The sequence below is a fragment of the Zootoca vivipara genome, chromosome 7 (assembly GCF_965207765.1).
Source record: "Zootoca vivipara chromosome 7, rZooViv2.hap1.1, whole genome shotgun sequence".
Lineage (NCBI taxonomy): Eukaryota > Metazoa > Chordata > Lepidosauria > Squamata > Lacertidae > Zootoca > Zootoca vivipara.
In genome coordinates this window covers 53,248,582-53,271,577 of record NC_142590.1, presented here as the reverse complement: position 1 = coordinate 53,271,577, position 22,996 = coordinate 53,248,582, and the positions used below count along the sequence as shown (strand labels likewise).

The window sequence follows — 22,996 nt, the reverse complement described above, 5'->3', positions numbered from 1 at the left end:
ATGTCTTCATTGTCATCACCATTGTGCCACAATTTAAAATGATTTAAAGTACAAGTAAATGCAATTTTTTTTATTAGATTGCATAGTGAAATAGAAAATCAAGGTTGCCTAAAAAGAGCATGTGCATTCCAATTCTGCATAAATCTCACGATATTCAAAATCTGATTAGCAGTAAAGGAAGAAAAACGAGATACGCAGCAGACTCAAACAGAAGTTTGTAATGGAAGGTTCCACAACAGGTTGCTCAAGTCTGGATGATCACATGCTAATAGGCAGTGAATATCTTGAAGTATTACTTGCAAAGGTTCAAGGAGGTGAGAGATAGAACATGGATCCATTTTTGTTCCACAACATGTTGCGTTCCTCTATTTGCTTGGTGTGGTACTTCATGTTCTGTCATAGGAGAACAAATGCATGTCAGAAGCATATCAGATATTTGCAAGACTTCCTATTTATCAAGAGCATAGCAGAGCAAAAACAACCCTGAAACATTTAACCCTGTATTGCAACACTTCCACATACTCTAGACCAACTCAGACATGACACTGAGCATTCCATAGGCCTCTGCATGCTTGGTTGTTGTTTACTAAATAGCAGCCATGGGGTGCATATAGTTTGGGACCACGTGGAGAGTAACTCAAATCCCATTGAGTTTAGTGGCCTTTACTTCCAGGTAAGTAGGCATTGCATAAGTTTTGCTTAACTTTCTATTTGATTCTTGTCTCAATTGAATTTCAATTTTAACAACTTTATTTGTTGTGTTGCTTGTATTCATGTTGTGAGACACTTAGAAGACTACAGCTGAGAGACTATATAATATTTTAAATGCTTTCGTATTGCAGGGTTTATCATGTGAATCCCCTTGAGACTATTCCAAACATTCAAATCTAAAAAGAGAGGTTAGAAAAGAAGGGGTTGAAATGCTCATGCAATTAGTATACCTAATTCAAACTGGACATTAGATTGGTAGCTTAATGAAACATGCACCTTATAGCCTAATTTGTCATTACCTCAGTTTCCTAGGAGACCCTTAAGCTTATTCATAAGGACATTGGCTCCTTGGCCACAGAATTTGCCAGAGAAGTCATCCATCCCCAGAGTCCAAACCATGGCTCCTCCATAATTCTCCCTCTTCAGAAACTCAGCCTGCAAAGGAGATGTTGGGGGGGGGGAGGCATTTGTAAATAGCCCACAGGCTAGTGCTTATGTACCCATTCCATAATAGCTGTCACATAACATGCCTCTTCTACCATTTGCTAATAACAGACAACTACAAATTCCTTCTGGATACTGCAGCATGTTTACAATATATGTAAGGGAATTCTGGCTTTACATCAGGAAGAACTTTCTGACAGTAAGAGCTGTTTAGCAGTGGATGGACTCCCTCGGGAGGTGGTGGGCTCTCATTCCTTGAAAGCTTTTAAGCAGAGATTGGATGGCCACCTGCCATATATGCTTTAGTTGTGATTCCTGCACTGCAGGGGGTTGGACTAGATGACCCTTTATATACCACTTGATTGTAAAAAGAAAAAACTAACAACCTCAAAGCAGTCTACAAAAAGATACAATTTATATTTAAGCATAACATTCAAAGGAAATTGAACTAACGTACAGTGGCTCAGTAACCCATTTTTTGTGAATCGAGAATGCGCCACTCTGTGGTGACATAAATAAGACACTTCTTCTTTCTGTGAGGTAACCACAGAGGGTTGCTAAAGAGCACTTGCGGCTGCTAACATTGATTTTGTGTAGGGGAAGAAGGAGAATTTTATTACTGTTTACTCCCAGGGTGAAATAAGAATGAGGCAGACAATTCTTAATATTGTACACTCCTTCTACTTCCAAAATGTTGCATGCCACACAACAGGATGGTACTCAAACAATGCTACTTATAAATAAAAGGGGGTACCAGCATGTCCTGGGGGATCCCAGGGTTTGCAGAAGTACAAAAAAATGAGTTGAACCCTGCCCCCCCCTAAAAAAAAAACATGTTCAGAGGCCCCAGAATTCTGATTGCCTGTTAGAGGGGGAAGAATGCAGTTGAGGAACAGAACGGAGTATCATGGGAAAAGAAGATTTTAAATAACATGGAGCCTTAAAGAACATGTGTACGCAGAGGTTCACCCACGCAACTAAACTTCCAATTCCAATTCCTCTCCTCTCCCTGTGTGCCCTCAAAATCTGCTCCAGATGATGCTGTAAACTTTTCATGTCAGGGGCCACAAGGGATAGGAGAAGAGGGGGAAGTTCCATTGCATGAGTCTGCTGCGCTAGTGGAACAGCGGCGTTGGATACAGCCCATGACTGTGAGAATGTGAGTGTAAATTTGGTTAGCAGCTAGAGGGCCTAAAGGATTTTCATTCTCATAGGATATAGCAATTATCACAAGGCAGTGACACACTTTAAACTGAAAACTCTTCTCGTCGTCATATCCAACCCAGTCTCCAGCTTTGAAAGCGTAAGGAACCTTCTGTTCTTCTATCCATCCCTTGGTAGCTCCCTTTAAAAATGGGCACACCTGTCAAAATGATAGAATCCCTGTTTAGACAAAGAGCAGAAACTCAAGGGGATATAAACAAAAATAAAAATAAAGTCTATAATCCTAAAAGTTAATCATTCCAAGCTTCCCCATCAGAATCATTGGTTACTTTATAGCTAGAGAGTACAGTGTTTGGTGGTCTGCAGCTTTAATTTACTGTCATAGTAATGAGCCAAGTGAGACCTCCCACAGCCTCTCCCTCTGGCCTTCAGGGCTGTCCCCAGGGCACATGCCTCGATGGCCCTGCACCACACCCTCCATGAGTGCCTTTGCTTGACTAGAATGTGCTCTTGACATGTGCTTGTCTGGATGGAGCCATAGAAACTTCTGGATTTTGTGTGGCTGGAAGGTAAACTACTTTGCTAAGTTAAGTCGCTTCCATCACTCTACCAATACTTGCTTGTGGCCCTTGGGGTGGACAAAACTCCCTACTCCAGTATATAGTAACCAAATTGTTCTGATTTTCATTAGTGTGAGCCTACACTTGTCGACTCAGAAGTCCATCACACTCATCGACTCTATTCAGAACTTAAAAATGGAAAGTGAAATGCTGGTGGTCAACAAAAGAGGTTTAAAAACTCTTTCAAGGCAAATCTCATGTAGTATAAACACCAACAATTGGAACACTAGCCTGCAAGCGCTCCAATTGGAGAAAAAGCCTTTACCAACGGTGTCATGGGCTTTGAAGACATTCGAACTCTGGACAAAAGGGAGAAATGTGCTAAGAGGAAGGCACGCTTGGCAAACCCTCACCATGATCAGCTCCCACCCAGAAACCTATGTCCACACTGTGGAAGGATGCCTCGCAGTCACTGACAGACTCACTGTTAAGACCATGTTTATGGAAGACAACCTTACTCAGCTACGAGTGAACATCCCAAAGGTTCCCACAGGTGCTTAGACTCCTCCCCACCAGGAACCCTGATAAGGCAAGGAGCCCAAGCACAGTGAAGATGCCAAGCACATTCTGCTGAAGTCAGCTTTCAGATCTTCCCTCTCAGTTCAGGAAGGTCTGAAACAGAGAAACATGCATGGACACTTCTGCCCCTTCCTTCCCTGGTTTTAGTCCACATTTGCTCAGGAGAAGGCCTGAACAGGGCTGTACCCATGGCATGGCTCCCAAATAAATATTCATGGGATTGCTGCCTAAGACTTTGGTTATGTCTTAGGTACCTTCCACAGAACCATCCCACTTTATCTTCACAAAAAAAAACCTGTCAAAATAAGATGTGTTAAGAGAAAATGATTTGCCCAAGCCCACCCTTTGAGCTTTGCAGCTGGGCAAATTTGACTCTGCCTCCCCAACATGATCAGCTACATTACAGTAGCTCTCAATCTGCCAAAGACCCATTTACCTCATAATATGCCAAGATCCCAGAGGTTTTGGTGTACTGTCCAGGAGAACCTCCACCACTGGCTGGAGCACCAACATCGGTTCGTGAGCTAGCAAGTTTGAAAGACTGTCCATATGTTGGAAAGCCCATCATGAGTTTCTCAGCAGGCGCTCCATTGTCCTTCCAGTATTTCAAGGCATATTCCTGCAGCACAGACAAATTATGCAGACTTCTGCCATTCTTTCCTCTGTGAGTTTACTTTTTTAAAAGACAAAAGTATTTGGGAGGAGCTGAGAGGAAGGGCAGGCAGTGAGGGGCTGCTTAACTCTTTCCCTCTTTGGATCAACCTCCTCAAGCTGCTTTGTCATCTGTGGGAAGTCAGGGTCTCCGTGTTTTCCAAAAATATTTGTAAATGAAAAAGAAGCTTGGGGAAGGTGATTTTTGAGCTGAAACAGGACTAAAAAGAGTTAAATTGACTATTCCCAGCCTCCCTTTCACTTCGATATAGTCTGCCTTTGAATTTTCTTTTTTTTAAAGGAGGAATTCTTCATGCAGCTACACAAAACATGCATTTTGAGCCTCATCAGTCACCCACCCACCCATGTTTGCTAGGGTGGCCATGTGTCCCACTGGACAGAAAAGAATCCACTCTTTCAGGAAGTCCTCTTTTTGAAGAGTTGTCCAGTCCATGCCCAGTTTAAAGATAAGGAATCATGCAAAGGGAGAGCAGGGGCCTTGAAGTCACCTAGTAACAGCTCCTGGACAGCAGACTGAGCTAGCACCCAGGTCACTTGGTCCCATCTTCCCCACGATGGTAAAATGTTTTCTATTTCCATTTGAATTTATAGGCATTGGTTCTAAATTTGCATCTAGACATATAAATTAGGAAATGAAACTGCTATGCAAATCTGTTTGAGTCTTTTTCATAATGCATTTCCTCCTTTTTGGTGGTGTACAAATGGCCACCCTAATACTTAGGCTTGATTCAGTTTTCACTACATTGAGTGGGGAAACTGTCACTGGAATTTAGATATGAGTTTAAGATTGGGCTATGTGCTGTTTGTTCTTACAGAGTTGTAGAAGGGCGTTGGGTCATAGGAAGGTGCACCTCTGTGCAGGGGGCTGTTGTGTCCTGTTTGAGGTGCCCAACTTCCATGGAAATCGTAGGTCATCACGTTGATTAAATCAAGACTCCTGGATGCACACAGAAAGAAATGGCAAAAGGAAGGAACAATTTCTTCAAACATTAAGGAATCTATGATCCAACAGCCACACTGTTAGTGATAATAATAAGACAGTTATTTTGATTCATAGACAAATATTTTTTTAAAAAAATAAACCTGAGATTACATAAGCATGATGTAGTAACTCCTTTAAAAGCACTCAGAAGTATTTTCACAGGCACTGTAGAATTACCGGTAGGCCCAAATTTATTTATATAAAGCCTACAGCACAGTGTGGCTGCATAGACACAATGGTCAATAAATACCACCCTACAAACCACTGTTTACGAGAACCTACAAAACCAGGACATCAAACCCCAGGGGAGGTTCAAAATTATTGAAATGGGTTGGATCTTTGGGAGAGCCAGTGTAGTATACTGTGTACAGGTTCAGCAGCAGCACAAATTTATTAAATAATAATATTAGTAATAAAGCAGAAAGAGAAGAGAGGAAGAACAGAGGCTTTTCATTTGAACGGCTTTCTCCTGAGTTCTTTAGCAATTTGTCCTAGACCTAGAAGTTAGAGCATTCAGAGCTGGTATTCAACAGAGATACTGACGCAGGGCATGTCGCTTAGCGGAAACCATGTGACTCACTTCCCCAGGGCAGCAACTTCATATCCAGCATCCATGGTATTTTTGCTAGCAGATACCGCAGCAGAAAGCAACAGCCGTGGGCGTCCTGTTCTTTTGCCCTCTTCCGCAAAGGCAGCTTTCAGTTCCTTCAGAGAGAAACAGCGGGAGCAGTTGGGTGTTGCTCATGTGCAACTGAACAGAGCACATTTCAAAGGACAGCTGGCCTTTTGCAGGCTGGAAATTTCCACCCATACAGATCATGATGAGAAATATCTTCAGATGAAGGATGGTATATAAACTTAATCAATAAATAAAGATAAATCTCCACACACAAGTTGGGCATGCCTATGGTATTTATTTTTATTTATTTGACTGCATCTGAGCATGCAATACAGCATTATTCTTCTCGATGGTTGAGTCTTCTTTGTCATATTTAGTAATTCACAGTGCTATCCTATACAAGTGTGCTGAGAAGAAAATTCCATTAAGTTTAATAGTGCTTTCTCTCAGGTATGGTCACTAAGGCCCCATTGAATTTAATGGAACCTGCTTCTGAGTAGATATCATAGCACTACACTGTTTATCACAGGGACTCAAATCAACCATTGTTCTTGATGTGGAAGAGTAAATATATGGAGGTGGTTGTGATTACAAAAGCACTCTATACATGCTCCTATCACTACAGTATACATTCCAGGAAATTAATTTTAAATACCATTTTAAAATAAAGTAACCCTGCTACAATCATTAACTGTTGTTTTTAAGAAAGGTTTTGACAATTTTTTGTCAAAGTAAGTATGATCCATGTTATCTCCCTAGGAGCTTCCAGCACCCTTTGCTGAAGCTGGGATGAGCATCTATATTATTTTAGAGTCTATATTATTATTATACCTGAGTCAAGATGGTGAAGCGGTGCTTATCTTCTGCAGGGCTGCCTTTGGAACCTGGATATTCCCAATCAAGATCCAGACCATCAAATCCATGTTTGCGGAGAAAATCTATTGATGTGGTGGCAAATGTCTGCCGATTTGCTGGAGAGGATATCATGGAAATGAACCTGGAAGAATGTGTTACTTTTTGACAGCTGCCTTTTACAACTTGCATCACCCTATACTTCACTCTTATTTTTTTTGCAGAGCATCATGAATAGCTGGTATAAAATGGAAGAGCTCTGATATCAGTAGGGACTAAGGATGGACCAATCTGTCGATACTGGTTCTCCAAGTTTCTCATTTTTAAAATTCACTTCTATTTCCACAACAATCCACAAAAATGAATAAATAAATAGAAACTCCTCATAAAGATTCTTGAATATTTGAGTGTGAATTTCTCATAATAAACATATTTTTATATGCAGTTTTATACACATTTTGCAAGAACGTTTCCCTCCTCTAATGCAGTTTTGGATGTAATTTTCACTAATATAAAGCATTTTTATGCACACTTTAGCCAACTATGGACATTGTTGGACACATCACCTGGATGTGTCCGCACTGGAAAATTTCAATAAGTATGAATTCTGAAGGAGGTTTCAATTTGCATCATATTTCAAAAAGTATGAATTTGGTAAGTCCATTTGCCCCTTTTGGGCAGGTGACTTTGTGGGCAGGCCCCGAGCTCACCCCCATGAACTGGCAAATGGCAGGCCAGATCATCGGCCTGCCGCCAAATTGGCGACTGGCGGCAAGGCCTTTTGGGTGTTCCTCTGGGCGTGGGATCAACTGGCCAATAGTGGCACTTGGCCCCACATCCAGGACAAGGATAAAAGACCGCCCGCCAGACCATTTGGCTGGTAAGTTCATCTTTAAATATAAACTGAATCAAATTACTCCCCCACCCCAAGATATCAGTGAAGTGAGGCCAGTTTACATCACAGTGCCCTCCCACTCTCTCTACTAATTAGGAGTAGTCTCCTTTTGCTCTCTTTGGGGGTTTGGCCAAATTCAGGGGGACTTTTCAATCATATCTCTTTCTTTAATCCCTTTTTATATAAAAAAGACCCTCTTATTAAAATCACTATCTGCCAGTACTGCGTCTCTCGGAAAGAGGCTAGCATTGAATAATAGTGTACACAGAAACAAAAGATGGAAAATGTTCCTTGATCTTTGAAGGACATTCATTTCTCAGAAGAGGAAATGCTCTCTATGTCAGACTCAAGCTCTCCAAAATGCCTTAAGACGGGTGTCCCAAACCACAAATTTATTAGGAAGATACTGTATATATCATGAACACCCTCTGCTCTTTCTGTGAGTATAAGAAGGAGAAGGGACTTACTTCTGGTTGTCAAACTCTCCCCCTCCAACAGCCAGCAATGTGAGCAGCTTATTATTCCTAGAAAGCAAGAAAAAGATATAGGGGAATTAACATTACACAAATATTTTGTGATAATTAAGAAGGAATTTTACCCTCTCCACCTCAAAATATCCAAGACTTCCATCACCAGTTGCTCCTTTATAATTGTGGGATATAGATTTCAGAACCAAACCGGTTTTGAGAGCTCCTCTAGCTCATTTTCAGGGGTGTGGGCAGAATCCCAAAAGTTCTTCTGTCAGGGCCATTGGGGAAATTAAAGCAACTCCCTGTGACAGAGGCCAAAGTGAGACAGAACTTAAAAGCTTGCCAGAGCTTGGCCAGAGAAGGCTGGCCAAGCAGATGCTATCACAGTGGAAGGAACAAGCAGGCAGCCCTTCATAACTGACATTTGCATTCTTGCAAGGCAGTCTTCCCCCAACCTGGTGCTTCGAAAACCTGCAAAAGCTCTTTCATCAGATGTTAAGGCAGGGCAGAACAAAATGAATATGTGTTCTGAAAACTCTATCATTCCATTTTCAAGCATATTCAAAAACATAGTTACAGAATCCTACTATGCAAAAAATTATCATCACACGGAAACATCAGCCATCACTCCAACCAACCCCATCCCTCTGAATGCCAGGCATCTCCAAATTACTTTTTTCACATTACATAGCAAAAAGTACAGATTTGCCACCATGTGTATGTTCCATAGGAGCCATAGCCAATCCTAGCTCTTGAACAAGTATCTCTAGGAAACACATACTGTACTTTCGAACTCTTGTTTGGCACTACCACCCTTTATATTTTTAGGTGACTATTTTAAAAGTCTTGGTTCTAAAGGAACACTTCCCCATGTTCATGGATCATAGAGGGAGACCCTTCTTATTATTGCGCCTCCAAGGGGGAGACATTATGTGGTGACATAGGATGGGGACCTTTCTATGGTGGCACCTTAATTAAGAAATGCCCTCCCCCTGAAAGCATGAATGGCAGAGACACTTTTATCTCTGTGAGGTAAAGACTTGCCGGTTTACCTGTGCTTTTGTGCAATATTAAGAACAATAGTAATGCATTGCTTCTGCCATGAAGGAACCTGTGGATGGTTTCCTTGAGAGTTTATATATTGTATTTTTAAAGATGTGTTGTGTTCTTGCCTGCTCTTTCAACTACGTATACTGGAATTGTGTTGGTTGTATTTTAACTTGTATTGTACCTTGCTCTGAAATCATGTGGTGAGGTGTGGGTTAAAAGTACTTTAACTAATTAATTTATTAAACACATAATTCATGAAGGGACCCCATGCGACTCTTTTGCTTCTGCATCTGCTGCTATTGTCAGGCAGTGCCTGGAAGCAGCCATTAAACAAACACCATGGTGTGAATACATTCATTGTGAGAGCTACGGTACTTGCCTTTGCTTTAAGGCATTAAGCTTCTTGTAGAGTTCCACGTCATTCCATTCTGTAGTGGTAAGCTGGTTGTTGTTCAAGCCAGCAAAAGCATAGATCACATGAGTACACAGATGTGGGTCTATATTATCTGGTGTGAACTTGGCTGGCTCATCCCTGTACTGTTCCCAGTTGGTCACATAACACACAAGCTTGTAGGCAGAACCTGGAAAGAGAAGGCAAAAGGTTATAATTAGAAAAGACCATACTGCATGCAGTTTGTAATACAGTGTTCTATGCAGTGAAATCATTGCACAAGTAGAATGACTCCTGTTTGCGAAATGAAACCTCTCATCTCTCTCTCTCTCTCCCTCCTCCTTGCCCTTCTGAGTCTCCCATATCTGCTCTAGCGTTTCTCCCCAATTTGGGGGGCAGGTGTGAGGGTACAACGGAGAGCAGAAGGGATAGGAGTTCCATTTCCCTCACACAATGACCTTGTTGAATTCAACCCACACTGTTTTCTACAGTTTCCTTCAAATCCTCATCATGAGCTTGACCCACCAGCTCCACACAAAATGAAGCTATAGAGCCAGCAACTTTGCAGGTCTAGACATGTGGGAAGTGATTGTTGTGGAGCCTTCCACCACCCCAGAAAACATAATAGAAGAGTTGATGCAAGTTTATTTGGCTAGGAGGAGCAGCTGTTGAAGAGGCCATCAAGGTGAGTTTCGACCTCGGTTACCCAGACTTATATCAAGAGATTTCCTCACCACGTCTATGTGCATAAGACAAACTGTTTTGAGCAGTTAAAAAAAATCATTAACTTGATTGGGCTCTTGATGAAATAGTGGGGCTCTAAATAAAGGAACTTTGCAGGGCTTTAGCATTTTGAAATAAAGAGCCCCTTATATGGAGCTGTGATCTTACAATAAGTGTTCCTGTTTTGCCTCAACTGGGAGCAATGACCAAAAATCAAGGCTATGCACACAGCAGATCTGTCAAATTTTTAGCAAACAAGCAGAAGGGAAGTTAGCCTTACCAAGCTGCAGATTCAACAGAAGGATGAAACCTGCAAAGCAAAAGAAACAAGAATGTCCAACATTAGATGTGGGTGTTAAGAAGGCATTGTAATTCTTGTCCATTCTACTCAAAATGTAGGCAGATGACAAGCAAGTTTCCATGAAGCTTGGCAAAATATGCATTTGGGGGGGCAAACAAAACCTGGCATTAAATGTGTTTGGCATTTGCCTGGAATGGGGCGGGAGTTATATGCAAATTGCATTAGATGGGGGGGTCGTAATTAATACGGTAAGATCACAGGAGAACCACATGAACCTGTTATCCATCTGATGCCATATGTGACATCAGTTCTGGGGCAGATAAAGATGTGGCTTCCTGTCAAACATGAGGTATGCATGAGGTGGTCCCACAAAGCCTATAAATGCTATCTTGGTAGTCAAGATAACCTTGGAACTAATTGGTACCTGCTGTGAAATTGCTCTCACATATGTGTATCTGTTTCCTTTGATATGCTTATCTGCTGTCTGAGTGCTTGGCTGGTGGCCTAGGGAGATGGAAGTCAGGAGCTACCCATGCAACCTGGACCCTTGTCACCTATTCCTTCACCTGTCAGATGGATGGATGGATGGATTTGAGTTGGGAACAGGCCTTCAGACAGGTGGGATTAATTGGGCTACTGCTACCAGATTACATATGGTGCTTCTGTAGAAGTAATACATAAATGCTTGATTGGGCATGGACAGTCACGACATGCTTGCTACTTCGGTGTCCATTCCAAGACAGAGCAGCAAGACTCTCTGCATAGCGTTGTAAGTCTCTCTGGCACTTTTCTCATCCTTCTTTGAAATCCCTGCAATAAACCACTCGCCCAAGCCCACTTTCAGGCCTGTGGGACAGAACAGTGCCTATCAGCTGGTTGGCAGTGCTTGCAAAGCCCTGCGTCTATGCTGATATGGTTTGCATCCAGTGTTACAGTGGCATCAAGTGATTGACAGATAAGTGCGCCCACCTGTGAAAATAGTCCACAGCGGGTGGAGGAAGTCAAAATACAGCCCGCCCACCAGATCCAGTTACCCTTTATTTCAATCCTCGTGCACCTGGCCTCCACATATTGATACATAGCGGCCTACATGCATGGACAGGAATTGTGTAAGTACAATTCAATTTTCTGGAGTAACAGCTGATTTTAGCCCCCAAAGAAAAAGGATGCAGGGCTCTGTAATCTTTTCTCTCTTGAGAAGAGAGTAGTGGGTGGAGGTATTGCCTGATAAAACTAAACCCTTGGAGAAAGAATTATGGAACTATATATTAACAAGGAGCTCTTCCCCCACATCATTTATATGAAATTGTTTTATTTATTAGTTAGTTATCATGAAACACAGGTACTAATACAACACTTACCTGCGCACAGTAGTAGCTTCCCCATACTGACACTTGCACCTAGGCAAAAATGCAGGAAGGGGGATGGAGATACAGAAAAATGAATGGATCTGCCTTAATACAAAATCTACCCATGCTTAGTAACACACCCCTGAGTGGGGTGGGGTGTGTGTGTGTGTGACTAGTATATATATTTGACTAGTTCTCCTCCTACATAAAAGAAAGCTTTCTCACCTGGGCCAGGAGCAATCACCCTAGCCAATTACATGGAGGGTTCTTGTATGGATGCTGTAGCATATTTGAATGTATCTCACTGGATCTGCAGTTACCATTCTTCAAGTAGCTGGTTATGTTATATGATATAGGGGGCATTCAACTAAATAGGTCTGCTAGCGCAAGGAAGGGTTGGGGAAACCCCCAGAACAGATTGTTGCATGCCAACATATTAATACAAAGTGTTTTTAAAATAAATGTCAATATCTTTAGTAGTTCCATATACAGAGCAAAATTTTAGTAATTCTTCAGTAAATAGCAACACAGAAATCTGCCTTGCACTATGTCAGGTCATTGGTCAGTCCAGCTCCTGGTAACAGGGTTTCAGGAAAGAATCTTTCCTAGTCCTACCAAGGATTGAACCTGGGACCTTTTTTATTCAAAGCATGTACTCTACCACTAATCTACAGCCCTTCCATAGTCCCATGGAGTACCTGTGTCCCCTGTAGTAATCAGCTACTCATTCTGCGTTGGAGCTTTGATTAAGATAGCAGGGCTGCTGCCTGGCTAGTTTTTTAACATTAGCAAAGCACAATTTTAAAAACAGCGACAACAACCACAACAGCAAAAGTAATTTATATGGCGCTTCAGGAAATTATGTACTGTACATGGTTTAAAAAGAGACAAGTTGCACTTGCAAGCATACAACAATTTAAAGATGCTGCTTATAATGAAAACATTGCAACATAATAAGGAGAATACAGGGTATAAAACTCTAAGAAAGGTGGCAACCCAAGACAGACAGCTGAACCCTCTAGACCATGGGTAGGTAAACTAAGACCCGGGGGCCAGATCTGGCCCAATCGCCTTCTAAATCCAGTCCACGGACAGTTCAGGAATCAGCATGTTTTTACATGAGTAGAATGTGTGCTTTTATTTAAAATGCATCTCTCAGTTATTTGTGGGGCATAGGAATTCGTTCTTTTTTTTCCTTCAAAATATAGTCCGCCGCCCCCACAAGGTCTGAGGGACAGTGGACTGGCCCCCTGCTGAAAAGTTTTTCTGACTCCCTGCTCTAGACTGTAACAGCAAAACAACTCTAATGAGTCTAGGGCCCAGCCAGCCCAGCCACTAGACAGGGTGAGGCCACTGCCTCAGGCAGAAGAAGGTTTCCAGGTGCTGATTTCACAGCCTTCTGGGGTGAGATCTCACCCAAAATCAGGGCCAGCTTGCCCCAAAATGGCACCAATGGCAGTAGCGCTTCTCTGCCAGTGGTGAATGTGACAGAGTAGGAGGCAGCAGCGGCAGCAGCGGCAGGTATGGTGGTGGTGGCAGCAGCAGCAGCGGCAGCAGCAGTGGCAGGGCAGGGTGGCACTTCCCCTTTTGCCTCAAGCAGCAAAAGGGAATGTTCCGCCTCTGGTCTAGGAGGTTCTGTAGCATATTGCAGTAATGGAAAACTTAGATATTATATGGCAGTATCACTCCATATGTTTTGCCAATACTCATTCAATAGTCCACACCCTTTAAGTAATTTGTATTCACATAAATGCACCTTCCACCTATTCAGCATGAGATCCAACCCATATAACAAAGCCTAAACACCTACATAGAACTCCTTTTAATTTTAGATGGTTATTCATGCAACTACAGACCTGTCAAAATCCTGCAGTTCAAAGAGCACGATTCTCTGTAGCAGTCAGTCTCTGCCTACCGCATGTCTCAGAAGGCACCTTTTTATAAATTTTGCTTCCTCACTCTCCACGCCCTATATTCTTGATATTCTGAGGCAATACCTGAAAAGAAAAGGAAGCTACAAGACAGAAATATTATGATGAAATAACTGCCAAAAGAGACATGGTATCCCTTTCTGTCAGTTATGCAATTGGTCCAGGAAGAGACCTTTGATCCCACACAGATACGTCCATTTCTACCACGACAATATTTACAAATAAATTAAGATTAATCAGCTTGCATCCATGACCTGAAATTGTTCCATGAGAGAGCGTTATTCAAATATATTCTAGCATTATCTAGTCCAGGGCTCTTCAGCTTTTTCACACTCGGGAGGGGACAATATTAACTACAGCCTGAAACATGGAACCCATTTTTAACTTGTTAATCATATTTGTTCATCTTAATTTAATTTGCTAATTTGTTAATTTTCCCTGCCTAGAAGAGAGAATTTTGATTGATACAGCTTGTAGAGCAGAGCAAAGAGGCTGAACGTTCCGTCTTTCATAAAGCTGTTAAAGGTACAAGTAACAAGACACTGATCCTCCTTCACACCTGCTTCTGAAAATAAGTGACACATAGAAATGTGGAGAATTGCTCTCTCTTGCTCTCCCTCTTTCACACATACACAAACACTGGCATAGCCCAGACTTCCAACGCAAGTTGTTAAAAGGTAACAATATCCTCAATACCTGATCTAGTATGAAATAATCCTACTGCTTTGCAAGGAATCTCTACCTCTTCTCAAACTTTACCTCACAAAGCACCTTGTTTGACACCGTGTAGGATCTGCAGGAACACAATACAATAATGACAAGCAGCTGGTACTCAGAAAGCAAATAAAGCACCTGATGAATAGCAAGATAACCGATTTCTCCTCCTCGTGAGCCCCAGAAGCACAGCTTTGTAAAGTTGCATTAGCCCTGGACTGGCCTGGTAAACAGACCAAGTGAGACACTTCTTCTGGAGCTCATACAATGAAATTCTTAGGGCTGAGTTTTGTTGTTGTTGTTGTTTAAAGGTAAGGTAAAGTTTTGAGAACGTTCTTTTTGAACTCCTCCTGAGTTTCAAACTTCCCCTGGAGAAATTCTCCAAACTGGCACAAACACACACACATACCTCCAAATTTCATCATCCATGAATTATGGGTGCAACTGTGAATCCAGTGAGTAACATTATTTTAAAAGCACTAAAGCCTTGGCCCCTATTCCTTATAGTCCTCCTTTCTCAGCACATAGCCTCCTTCATAGCCAGTCGCCCCTCTCACAGCACATAGATTCCCTCTAAAATAGATTTGCTTAAATCTTCAGTGAAGACCCCCAAACAGGTAGTGTTTTATGGCAGTGATTCTGTCTTGCTAAAAGTCTTGCTAAAAGAAAAGGATTGCAACCTCCCTAAAGCCCTTGGTTAGTGGCTAGAACTATTGCCTTCAGCCTTGCCTCTACAGCCAAAGGGCAACTGTTGTAGCAAATTTCTTTCAGGATAGGAAGGCAGAGCAAGCTTCTAGAACAGTGTTTCTCAACCTTTTTGGGGCCAAGGCACACTTGTTCCATGAAAAAAATCACGAGGCACACCACCATTAAAAAAGTTAAAAATTTTAACTCTGTGCCGCCCTATATTGACTATATAATTATGACTGTAAGAAACACTTGCCAATTGCTGTGTTGGTTGCAATCTCCTGTAATAAGGCTTCACAAGCCGCTGATTTCTCTGCCAGCACAATCCTTTGCTCAGCAAGTTTCAGGTTGAGCTCATCCAGCCAGCTTCTTTAAGTTTGTCTAAAACCACCCTCCCGTGGTGGTGGCTGTTGAGAGCTGCGCTCGCCCCGCGTCGTGACCCGGCCAGCTTCCTTTCCGGCGGGTCAGCGATGAATATTGGTGGCCGCCAGGCACGTGACAATGCAAATTGCCCTTCTCGTCGCCGCACGTTGCGGCACACCAGCCAGCGTCTCGCGGCACAAGAAACGCTGTTCTAGAAGCTTAGGGTCCTTTAGACAATTGTTAAATCAGGTCAATCTTCTGCATCCTGTAGTGGATGCAATCCCTTGTTATTCTGGCTAATGACTTTGACTAGATTGTCTCTCCTTTTCCCACACCACCCACAGGGCAACAGACAACTTTTGATGTCCTTGACCTCGTAACGATCTTATCACTTGTTCATTGTTCCATCCAAATATCCTGTATGCTGCACAAATTTGCCTCGGAAGCAGAAAAACAAACACACTGTTAATTCTCCTACCTGTAGCAAAATGAGCTCAATTGCAACCCAAATATTAGCTCTTAATATTACCTTGTTAGCAGGAATCATTTGAAATAATTGTAGGCGATTGAACAGCTTTTATTGGAGTATTATGTCTGAGTAAACTAGTAAGTGCATATCAGACAAAGGGTCTTTCATGGGATCTGTGAGGGATCCTATGAAGGATTCATGGAGGACAAGTCTATCAATAGCTACTAGCTGTGATTAAGGCCTTTCCCCCTTGCTCCCCCTTCACCCCCTTTAGTTGGTTCTGGGAGGTTCAGAAGAACCCCAAGAGTAAGGGGAGGGAGCTGAGGGGAGAACAATTCACCAGAAAAGCTGAAATGCTTGCCCTGACAGAACATTGCTTAATGCAATGTTGATTTCCATTATACAGCAGCTGGATAATTGAAATATTACTGTTTTTCATCACTAAAATTTTAAAATCTAATTGACACAACAAGAATTTCCACAAAAATCTTTCCATTGGAAAATAAATCTGGTCTTCGGGGCCAGAACAAATGATAACTAAGATCAGGGCCAGCCCACCCATGAAGCAGGCTGAAGCAGCTGCCTCAGGCAGTGGAAATGAAAGAGGCAGTGCCCCTGTGGGCAAATCAATCCCTCTCCACCACCTCCACCACCAGTGAAGAAGCATTACCAGCAGCAGCTTCCAGCAAGATCTCATGAGATCTTCTCCACTGCCGGGGGCACTGGTCGGAGTACTACCTCTACAGCTTCCCAGGTAAGGGTTGTGGCATGGTTCAGCAGCATGTTCCTGTTTCCCCTCAGATGGTGAAATAGGACACGCTCCCCCTGGCTTAGATGTATTAAAATCACGCTTGCTTTTCCATTTGTTTCTGCCATCTCAAATGCGAAAGATTTGTGTTAATGGATCAGTGTCAAGAATCCTACTCTTTATATAGATGGAATCAAGGCTGTGGGTGGCTACAGGCTGCCCCCCAAGGTATTCCAGCTGCAAGTATGATGGCAGCCAGCTCATTCACAGATCAGGTTCCATGTGGATTTCCATTGCAATACCTGAGTCACTGTAGTGGGAAGTGGGCCTTAGTTGTGCCTGAAGATTCAAGCCTCAAGCCTGTAATTACCATATATTTCTCATAAGATGCCTGGAGGACAGAGTAACTTCCTATCTTCATTTAGTTTGACTTACTGTAAACCACCATGTGCCTTCTTGTATTCAGTCTTGGATTCTTGAGTTCTGGAAAGTGATATGCACCCAGTATTTCCTGTCTTGCGTGAGTTGTGAAACACCAAAGAGAAAACACCTTCCCCATAGATCCTACGCAAAACCCTGCTGATGGAGGACAACCTATGGAAGCAGAGTATAATTAAGCTGAGTAGGTCAGTGGGTGCTGGAGGAGACTCTTGAGAGTCCCATGGACTGCAAGAAGATCAAACCTATCCATTCTGAAGGAAATCAGCCCTGAGTGCTCACTGGAAGGACAGATCCTGAAGCTGAGGCTCCAATACTTTGGCCACCTCATGAGAAGAGAAGACTCCCTGGAAAAGACCCTTTTGTTGGGAAAGATGGAGGGCACTAGGAGAAGGGGACGACAGAGGACGAGATGGTTGGACAGTGTTCTCGAAGCTACAAACATGAGTTTGACCAAACTGCGGGAGGCAGTGCAAGACAGGAGTGCCTGGCGTGCTATGGTCCATGGGGTCACGAAGAGTCGGACACGACTAAATGACTAAACAACAACAAGCTCAGTGGGAGACCACATGCAGCCATTATACCAGAGTACATTGAATAGGAGCATACTTAATAGACAACAGATCTTATTCTGCCAAAGATGGATAGTGAAGCCATTTCTCCCTATTCAACCAGTTGAACGAGGCATAAGCAAACATTCTATGGTGGGTGATATGGGTGGGAAGACACACTGAAACTTGATGTTAAATAGAGAAAGGCATGTCAGAATAAGGCCTGCATCTGAACAATGCTGGATGAGATCACAAATTTGAGTAAGGGGAGCTAGCTAGAAAGGTGTCTGCCAGCAAGCAGCAAAGAGGCAATTAATGTTCTCATATTGTGGTTGTCTTACATAAGGTGTTGCTGGTTTAACTTTGACTTTTCACAATCCCAGGCGTCTCTACTTGAAAAAAGCATCAGCTAGCTTGTGATGGGGAAAACCTCTCCCTGAGACCCTGGAGAGCTACAGCCAATACTGGGCTATGTGGACAAGAAAACGGACCTAAAATAAGGCAATTTCCTATGGTTCTAGTTGTTATGCTAAGGTTTGCTCTATCAAAATAGGATGCGAGTCACTACTTAAAAGCTGCAAATTGTTTCTAAACTGCCTTAGGAAATTGCATCCTGTTTTGATGCACAGTGTTAATAATGGTTCTTGTTACTGTGTACTGGTTTTAAAATGATTGTGTACTGGAACCCCATGGCTGTTTCACAATTTTATTTAGGAGAAGAGGAGAATTCCACAGTAAGCCTGATCTTTGTTGTTTGTTTGGGGTAGTGTTCATATTATGGGTAGTCACAGCATTTGCAGTTGTCATTGAAGACCAGGCCAGCTGCACAATTAAATTGAAAAGTCTGGTTTCCCACACACATGTAGAATTTTGACTTGTTTTGAGGGTCTGCATGTATGCAATCAACTTTCCCAACACAAAAAGTTTCATCTCCTGAATCCCCTGGCGTAGTGATGATGGGATCAACTGTGGGCGTAACTGAAGGATCAACCGTAGGTGTACTTGGGGGGTCAACTGTGGGGGGAGTTGGAGGATCAACCAGTGGGCAGTTTGGCACAATGGGATCTGAAACAAAATTGAACAGCTAGTGTTAACAGTTGTGATAGTCTCCTTTATACACACAGAGACACCTTTCTCTTTTCCCTATTCTCCTCATGTCCCTCAGTCCCACTGCATGAGCATGGTGGATGCAACTGAGGGAGAAGACTACAGAGTCTTTCAGTTCCCTACCAAAGTCCATTCCCTCAAGTCAAGGAAATGATAGCTGTCTCTCAGATATCAGATATTCTCTCCAGCTGGTCAATCTGTAAGCTAAGAACCAGTAATGGGCCTCAGCACCACAGCCCATTTCCTGGATGTACCAGAGGCTTTTGGTTGGACCAACAGCAACCGTCCTCAACATGTGTGTGTGTGTGTGTGTGTGTGTGTGTGTGTGTGTGCAGGAGCTGGTTAGAGAACAAGGCTTTAACACAGGGTCTCCAAACTAAGGCCTGGGGACCGGATGCGGCCCAATCACCTTCTAAATCCGTCCCACGGACGGTCCGGGAATCAGCATGTTTTTACATGAGTAGAATGTGTCTTTTTATTTAAAATGCATCTCTGGGTTATTTGTGGGGCATAGGAATTCGTTCCTTTTTTTTCAAAATATAGTCTGCCCCCCCCCCCCAAGGTCTGAAGGACAGTGGACCGGCCCCCTGCTGAAAAAGTTTGCTGACCCCTGCTTTAACATGCTAAGATGGAGGCGGGGGGGGGGGAGGAAGAGAATACAATACAGGAAATGGGCAGAGTGGCTAGTCAAGTCTGAGGGAAGGAAAAGAGAGAATGGGAAGGAGGGAGGCAAAAGGAACAGGTGGGCTGAGGGAGAAGAAAAGAAGGAAACCATTTCTGAAGAGGAATTAGATATCAAAGGAATAGTCAGTAATTGCCAACTGATTATGCCAAACTCTGGCTCCATCCTCTACCATTTGTGACTGGCTCTGCCCCGGCACCATCATTTTGTGAATGCACATTTACAATGCATGTGGCCATGGTTCCCAGCCTTCTTGAGTGGGCTAGAAATTTTGAGAACCCCTGGTGTAGGTGAAAGAGAAGGCTTCTCAAGCACCAAAAAGAGGCACTTCTGCATAGGTTGTCATTATTGTAACTATTGGGAAAGAAAGGCCAGCAAGAGGGACACCAACATTTCAGGCCTGCTCAGAATATGTTATGTGCTTTTCGTTACCATCCCAATACTAGAGAAGATGAAAAAGTTGCACTCCTTCACACTCTCTTACCATTTGTTTCAAGCAATCGCTTCAGCTCAGTTATTAAAGGATTTATTCCCTGATTACATTCCGTACCACGGAAGTCATCCAAGTCTATGGCCCAAACCATGGCACCTCCAAACTTATGGTCTTTCAGATATTTGGCCTACAATTTTAAGAAATGTAAAATTTGACTATATATTCTGATTTGCCATCAAATGTAAACAGATGCAATGGAAACACCCAAAAAAGGTAGGCAGAAATAGATGATACAGTGGTACCTCGGATTAAGAACTTAATTCATTCCGGAGGTCCGTTCTTAACCTGAAACTGTTCTTAACCTGAGGCACCACTTTAGCTAATGGGGCCTCCTGCTGCCGCCACGCTGCCAGAGCACGCTTTCTGTTCTCATCCTGAAGCAAAGTTCTTAACCCAAGGTACTATTTCTGGGTTAGTGGAGTTTGTAACCTGAAGCGTCTGTAACCTGAGGTACCACTGTATAATGATTACCCTCCATAAAATTAATTCATTAAAACTAACTGTCTTTGACCCACCCATTAGACCTTCCAGGGTTTAGGGGCTTCTAAATTTAGAAAATATAAGATTAAGGGTGAGGATAGAGAAATCATTCTGTATCAATTGTGCATGTGTTCATTCATAAGTTTATTCCATCCCATTTCCGCATTAATCTGTGATATATCTGCATACATCAAGTCCATATGAACATTTGTTTCTAAATATGCATTTTATCACAAAATATGGATCAAAAAATTTAAACTCATTTCTGTCTTAAAATACATATTTTTTCATGCATCCAAGTATGTTATTTGAGCAAAGAAGTTTATCACAACATTTGGAGAAGTGTGGAATCTAAAGGATAATTATGTTCTGGTCTGGCTATTAGTCCAGGCAGTACAAATTGGTGTGGTTCATTTTTAAAGCATGGACCAGACAAAAATCTCCTCCAACTATCATACAATGGTACAAATGTTTAACTTACTGCTCTCCCTGTAACTAATTTAACAACAGGGAGATGTGTTAGACATTTATAAAATTGTATGGCAAGGAAAAAGAGGGCAAAGTTCAATAATTATCCCTTCGATAACAAGAGTAATCAAGTATGTCTCAACAGCAGAAATAAATATTTTAGTGGTAGAATTAGTAAAGAAAGTTTGAAAACAAACAAAAATACTTACTTTGTATCTATAACTACAAATGTCATCATATGTAACCCATACATTCCCTTTGTAGGCATATGGGACTTTTTGATCCTCCAGCCATCGTACTTCAGCATCCTTGAGGAAAGCGCACACCTATCAAAAACAGGAAATTAATGAGATCATCCAGACTTGCCTTGAAACAAATAAGTTATTGCTTTTTTGCTTTGAGTCAAAGGCCATCTAGTCTAAGCTCCTGCTGATACAGGAAATCCAATACTTTAGCATCCCTGATAGGTACGGTAGCTATCCACATAACTGAAAAATGCCTGGCTGAAAATTAGGCAGCTTGATTTAGAGTCCCTGAGGACTTCACGTGTACAGTCGTACCTTAGATCTCAAACTCCTTGGCTCCTGGACAAATCGGCTCCTGAGCAATCGAAACCCGGAAGTGAGTGCTCCAGTTTTCGAACGTTCTTTTGGAAGTCGAACGTCCGGTGGGGCTTCCGCGGCTTCCGAAAGGCTGCTGGAGCTTCCTGCAGCCAATCAGAAGCCCCGCTTGGGTTTCCGAACATTTTGGAAGTTGAATGGACTTCCAGAACGGTTTCCGTTTAACTTCCAAGGTACGACTGTAATGCAGAAACAATGGTGGACAAGTAAGTTCGTCTTTCAACTCATCTGGTATCTTATGAAAGGACGAGGGAGGTTTGTGGACCTCCCCCCCTCCCAATGCAAATATTAACTGCATCACAGTAACAGCAACAGTAAATATTCTCAGTAACAGCAACAATCCTCAACCTTTTATATGTGTAATTATAAAATTCATTATTACAAAACATCATGTTCTCAGGTTTCATTCCTCAAAGTAAGCCCAGTATCCAGCCTCCTCTGTATACGGCCCTGGGGGGCCAGCACCAGAGACTGAAGCACAGAGACCTGTGCTGCCACTACTACTGAGCTTGAAGGAGCGCCCATAGGTGGGGAATCCCATGAGGAGTTTCTCAGCCGGGGCCCCTTGGTCCCTCCAATACTCCATCGCGTACGCCTGCCAAAACACAAAGAGGTGCATCTTTTACAATATATTTCCATTTTACCAGATAGATAAGAAAGGGGCTTCAAGGGATCTTTACTCACGCAGTTGAAATAGTCAACGTCACACCAGTCGGAACCCGAGTACAGGGGGCTGTTGCACCCAGTGGTAGTATCCCAGTCACCATGGAAGTCATACGTCATCACACTGATGAAATCCATGAGTCTGATGCAAATCAGTAATCATCCATTAGGAAGCAGCGGCTCGCCAGGCACTGAATTCAACCACTGTGTCATTGTGGTTTGGTCTTGTGGGAAAAGGGGCTAAAATGCCACCAGTCAAACAGAGCATCATTTTGCACTTACTGAATCTGACTCCCATATACATAGACTTCCCTTGTAAGATACGGAAAATATGCAGTTCAGTCCTAGGGATCAGAAGTCCAACCTGGCTGTCAGAAGGTTCTCTGATTCAATGGGAAGGGGGCATAGCTGCCAAGTCTCCCGTTTTCTCCGGGAAACCCCCATTTTTCCAGCTGTCCCCAGCCGAAAAAATGGATTTTTTGTTTTTTCCCGGTTTATTCTGGTGCGGCGGCCATTTTGGAACTGGGCACAGCAGCATCAAAAGTCACTTCTGAGCATGCTCCGTCCAGTTCCAAAATGGCCGCCGCGCTACTTCCGGTATGCTACTTTTGGTCCGGTCCCTTATTTTTCAGAGAGGAACTTGGCAGGTATGGAACGGGGTGGTGTCACTTGACTGGAAGGGGTTTGTGAATTCCCTCTTTTCCCTCACACAGCCTACTGTGTTGTTCCAAAGCATATACCAACGCATTTGAGCAGATTTGAGGAAGTGCAGAGAGAAGAGGAAATCAGGAAAAACTGTATTCCTCATTTCCATCAACAG

General features: G+C 42.8%; 2 protein-coding genes across 4 annotated transcripts; both read right to left on the bottom strand.

Moving 5' to 3' along the window:
• Positions 1-55: 55 nt before the first annotated feature.
• On the bottom strand, positions 56-14,596 carry LOC118088616 (acidic mammalian chitinase-like). Of its 3 annotated transcripts, none has more exons than XM_088674260.1 (13): positions 14,453-14,596; positions 13,619-13,776; positions 11,775-11,813; positions 10,393-10,422; positions 9,378-9,579; positions 7,946-8,002; positions 6,563-6,728; positions 5,693-5,817; positions 4,944-5,067; positions 3,895-4,077; positions 2,402-2,518; positions 1,011-1,146; positions 56-393 (listed from the first exon to the last, which is right to left on the bottom strand). In XM_088674260.1, exons 3-12 carry the CDS (start codon positions 11,797-11,799, stop codon positions 1,012-1,014), a joined length of 1,164 nt encoding a protein of 387 aa, XP_088530386.1. In that variant the 5' UTR covers positions 11,800-11,813; positions 13,619-13,776; positions 14,453-14,596; the 3' UTR covers positions 56-393; position 1,011. The 3 variants fall into 3 exon arrangements, with proteins under 3 accessions (XP_088530386.1, XP_034978364.2, XP_088530388.1); XM_035122473.3 differs by having other exon boundaries at positions 14,390-14,546; XM_088674262.1 differs by having other exon boundaries at positions 13,619-13,759; positions 14,390-14,523.
• Positions 14,597-18,408: 3,812 nt separating this feature from the next.
• Positions 18,409-22,314, bottom strand: LOC118088439 (acidic mammalian chitinase-like). Its single transcript, XM_088674255.1, is given in 5 exon segments — positions 18,409-18,728; positions 19,937-20,072; positions 21,103-21,219; positions 21,896-22,108; positions 22,198-22,314. Coding segments are annotated over 5 exon segments (873 nt in total). The 3' UTR covers positions 18,409-18,438.
• Positions 22,315-22,996: the final 682 nt, after the last annotated feature.

What these genes read in the sequence shown, in the direction of transcription:
- LOC118088616 (XM_088674260.1), bottom strand. Translation starts at nt 11,799, where the DNA reads ATGGGGAAGCTACTACTGTGCGCAG. An exon ending in GAAGTTGCTGCCCTGGGGAA is followed by an intron (nt 5,068 to 5,692) that starts GTGAGTCACATG and finishes GTGTGCATCCAG; the next exon opens with GAGTCTTGATTTAATCAACG. An exon ending in AGAAGAGTTTTCAGTTTAAA is followed by an intron (nt 1,147 to 2,401) that starts GTGTGTCACTGC and finishes TCTCCTTTGCAG; the next exon opens with GCTGAGTTTCTGAAGAGGGA.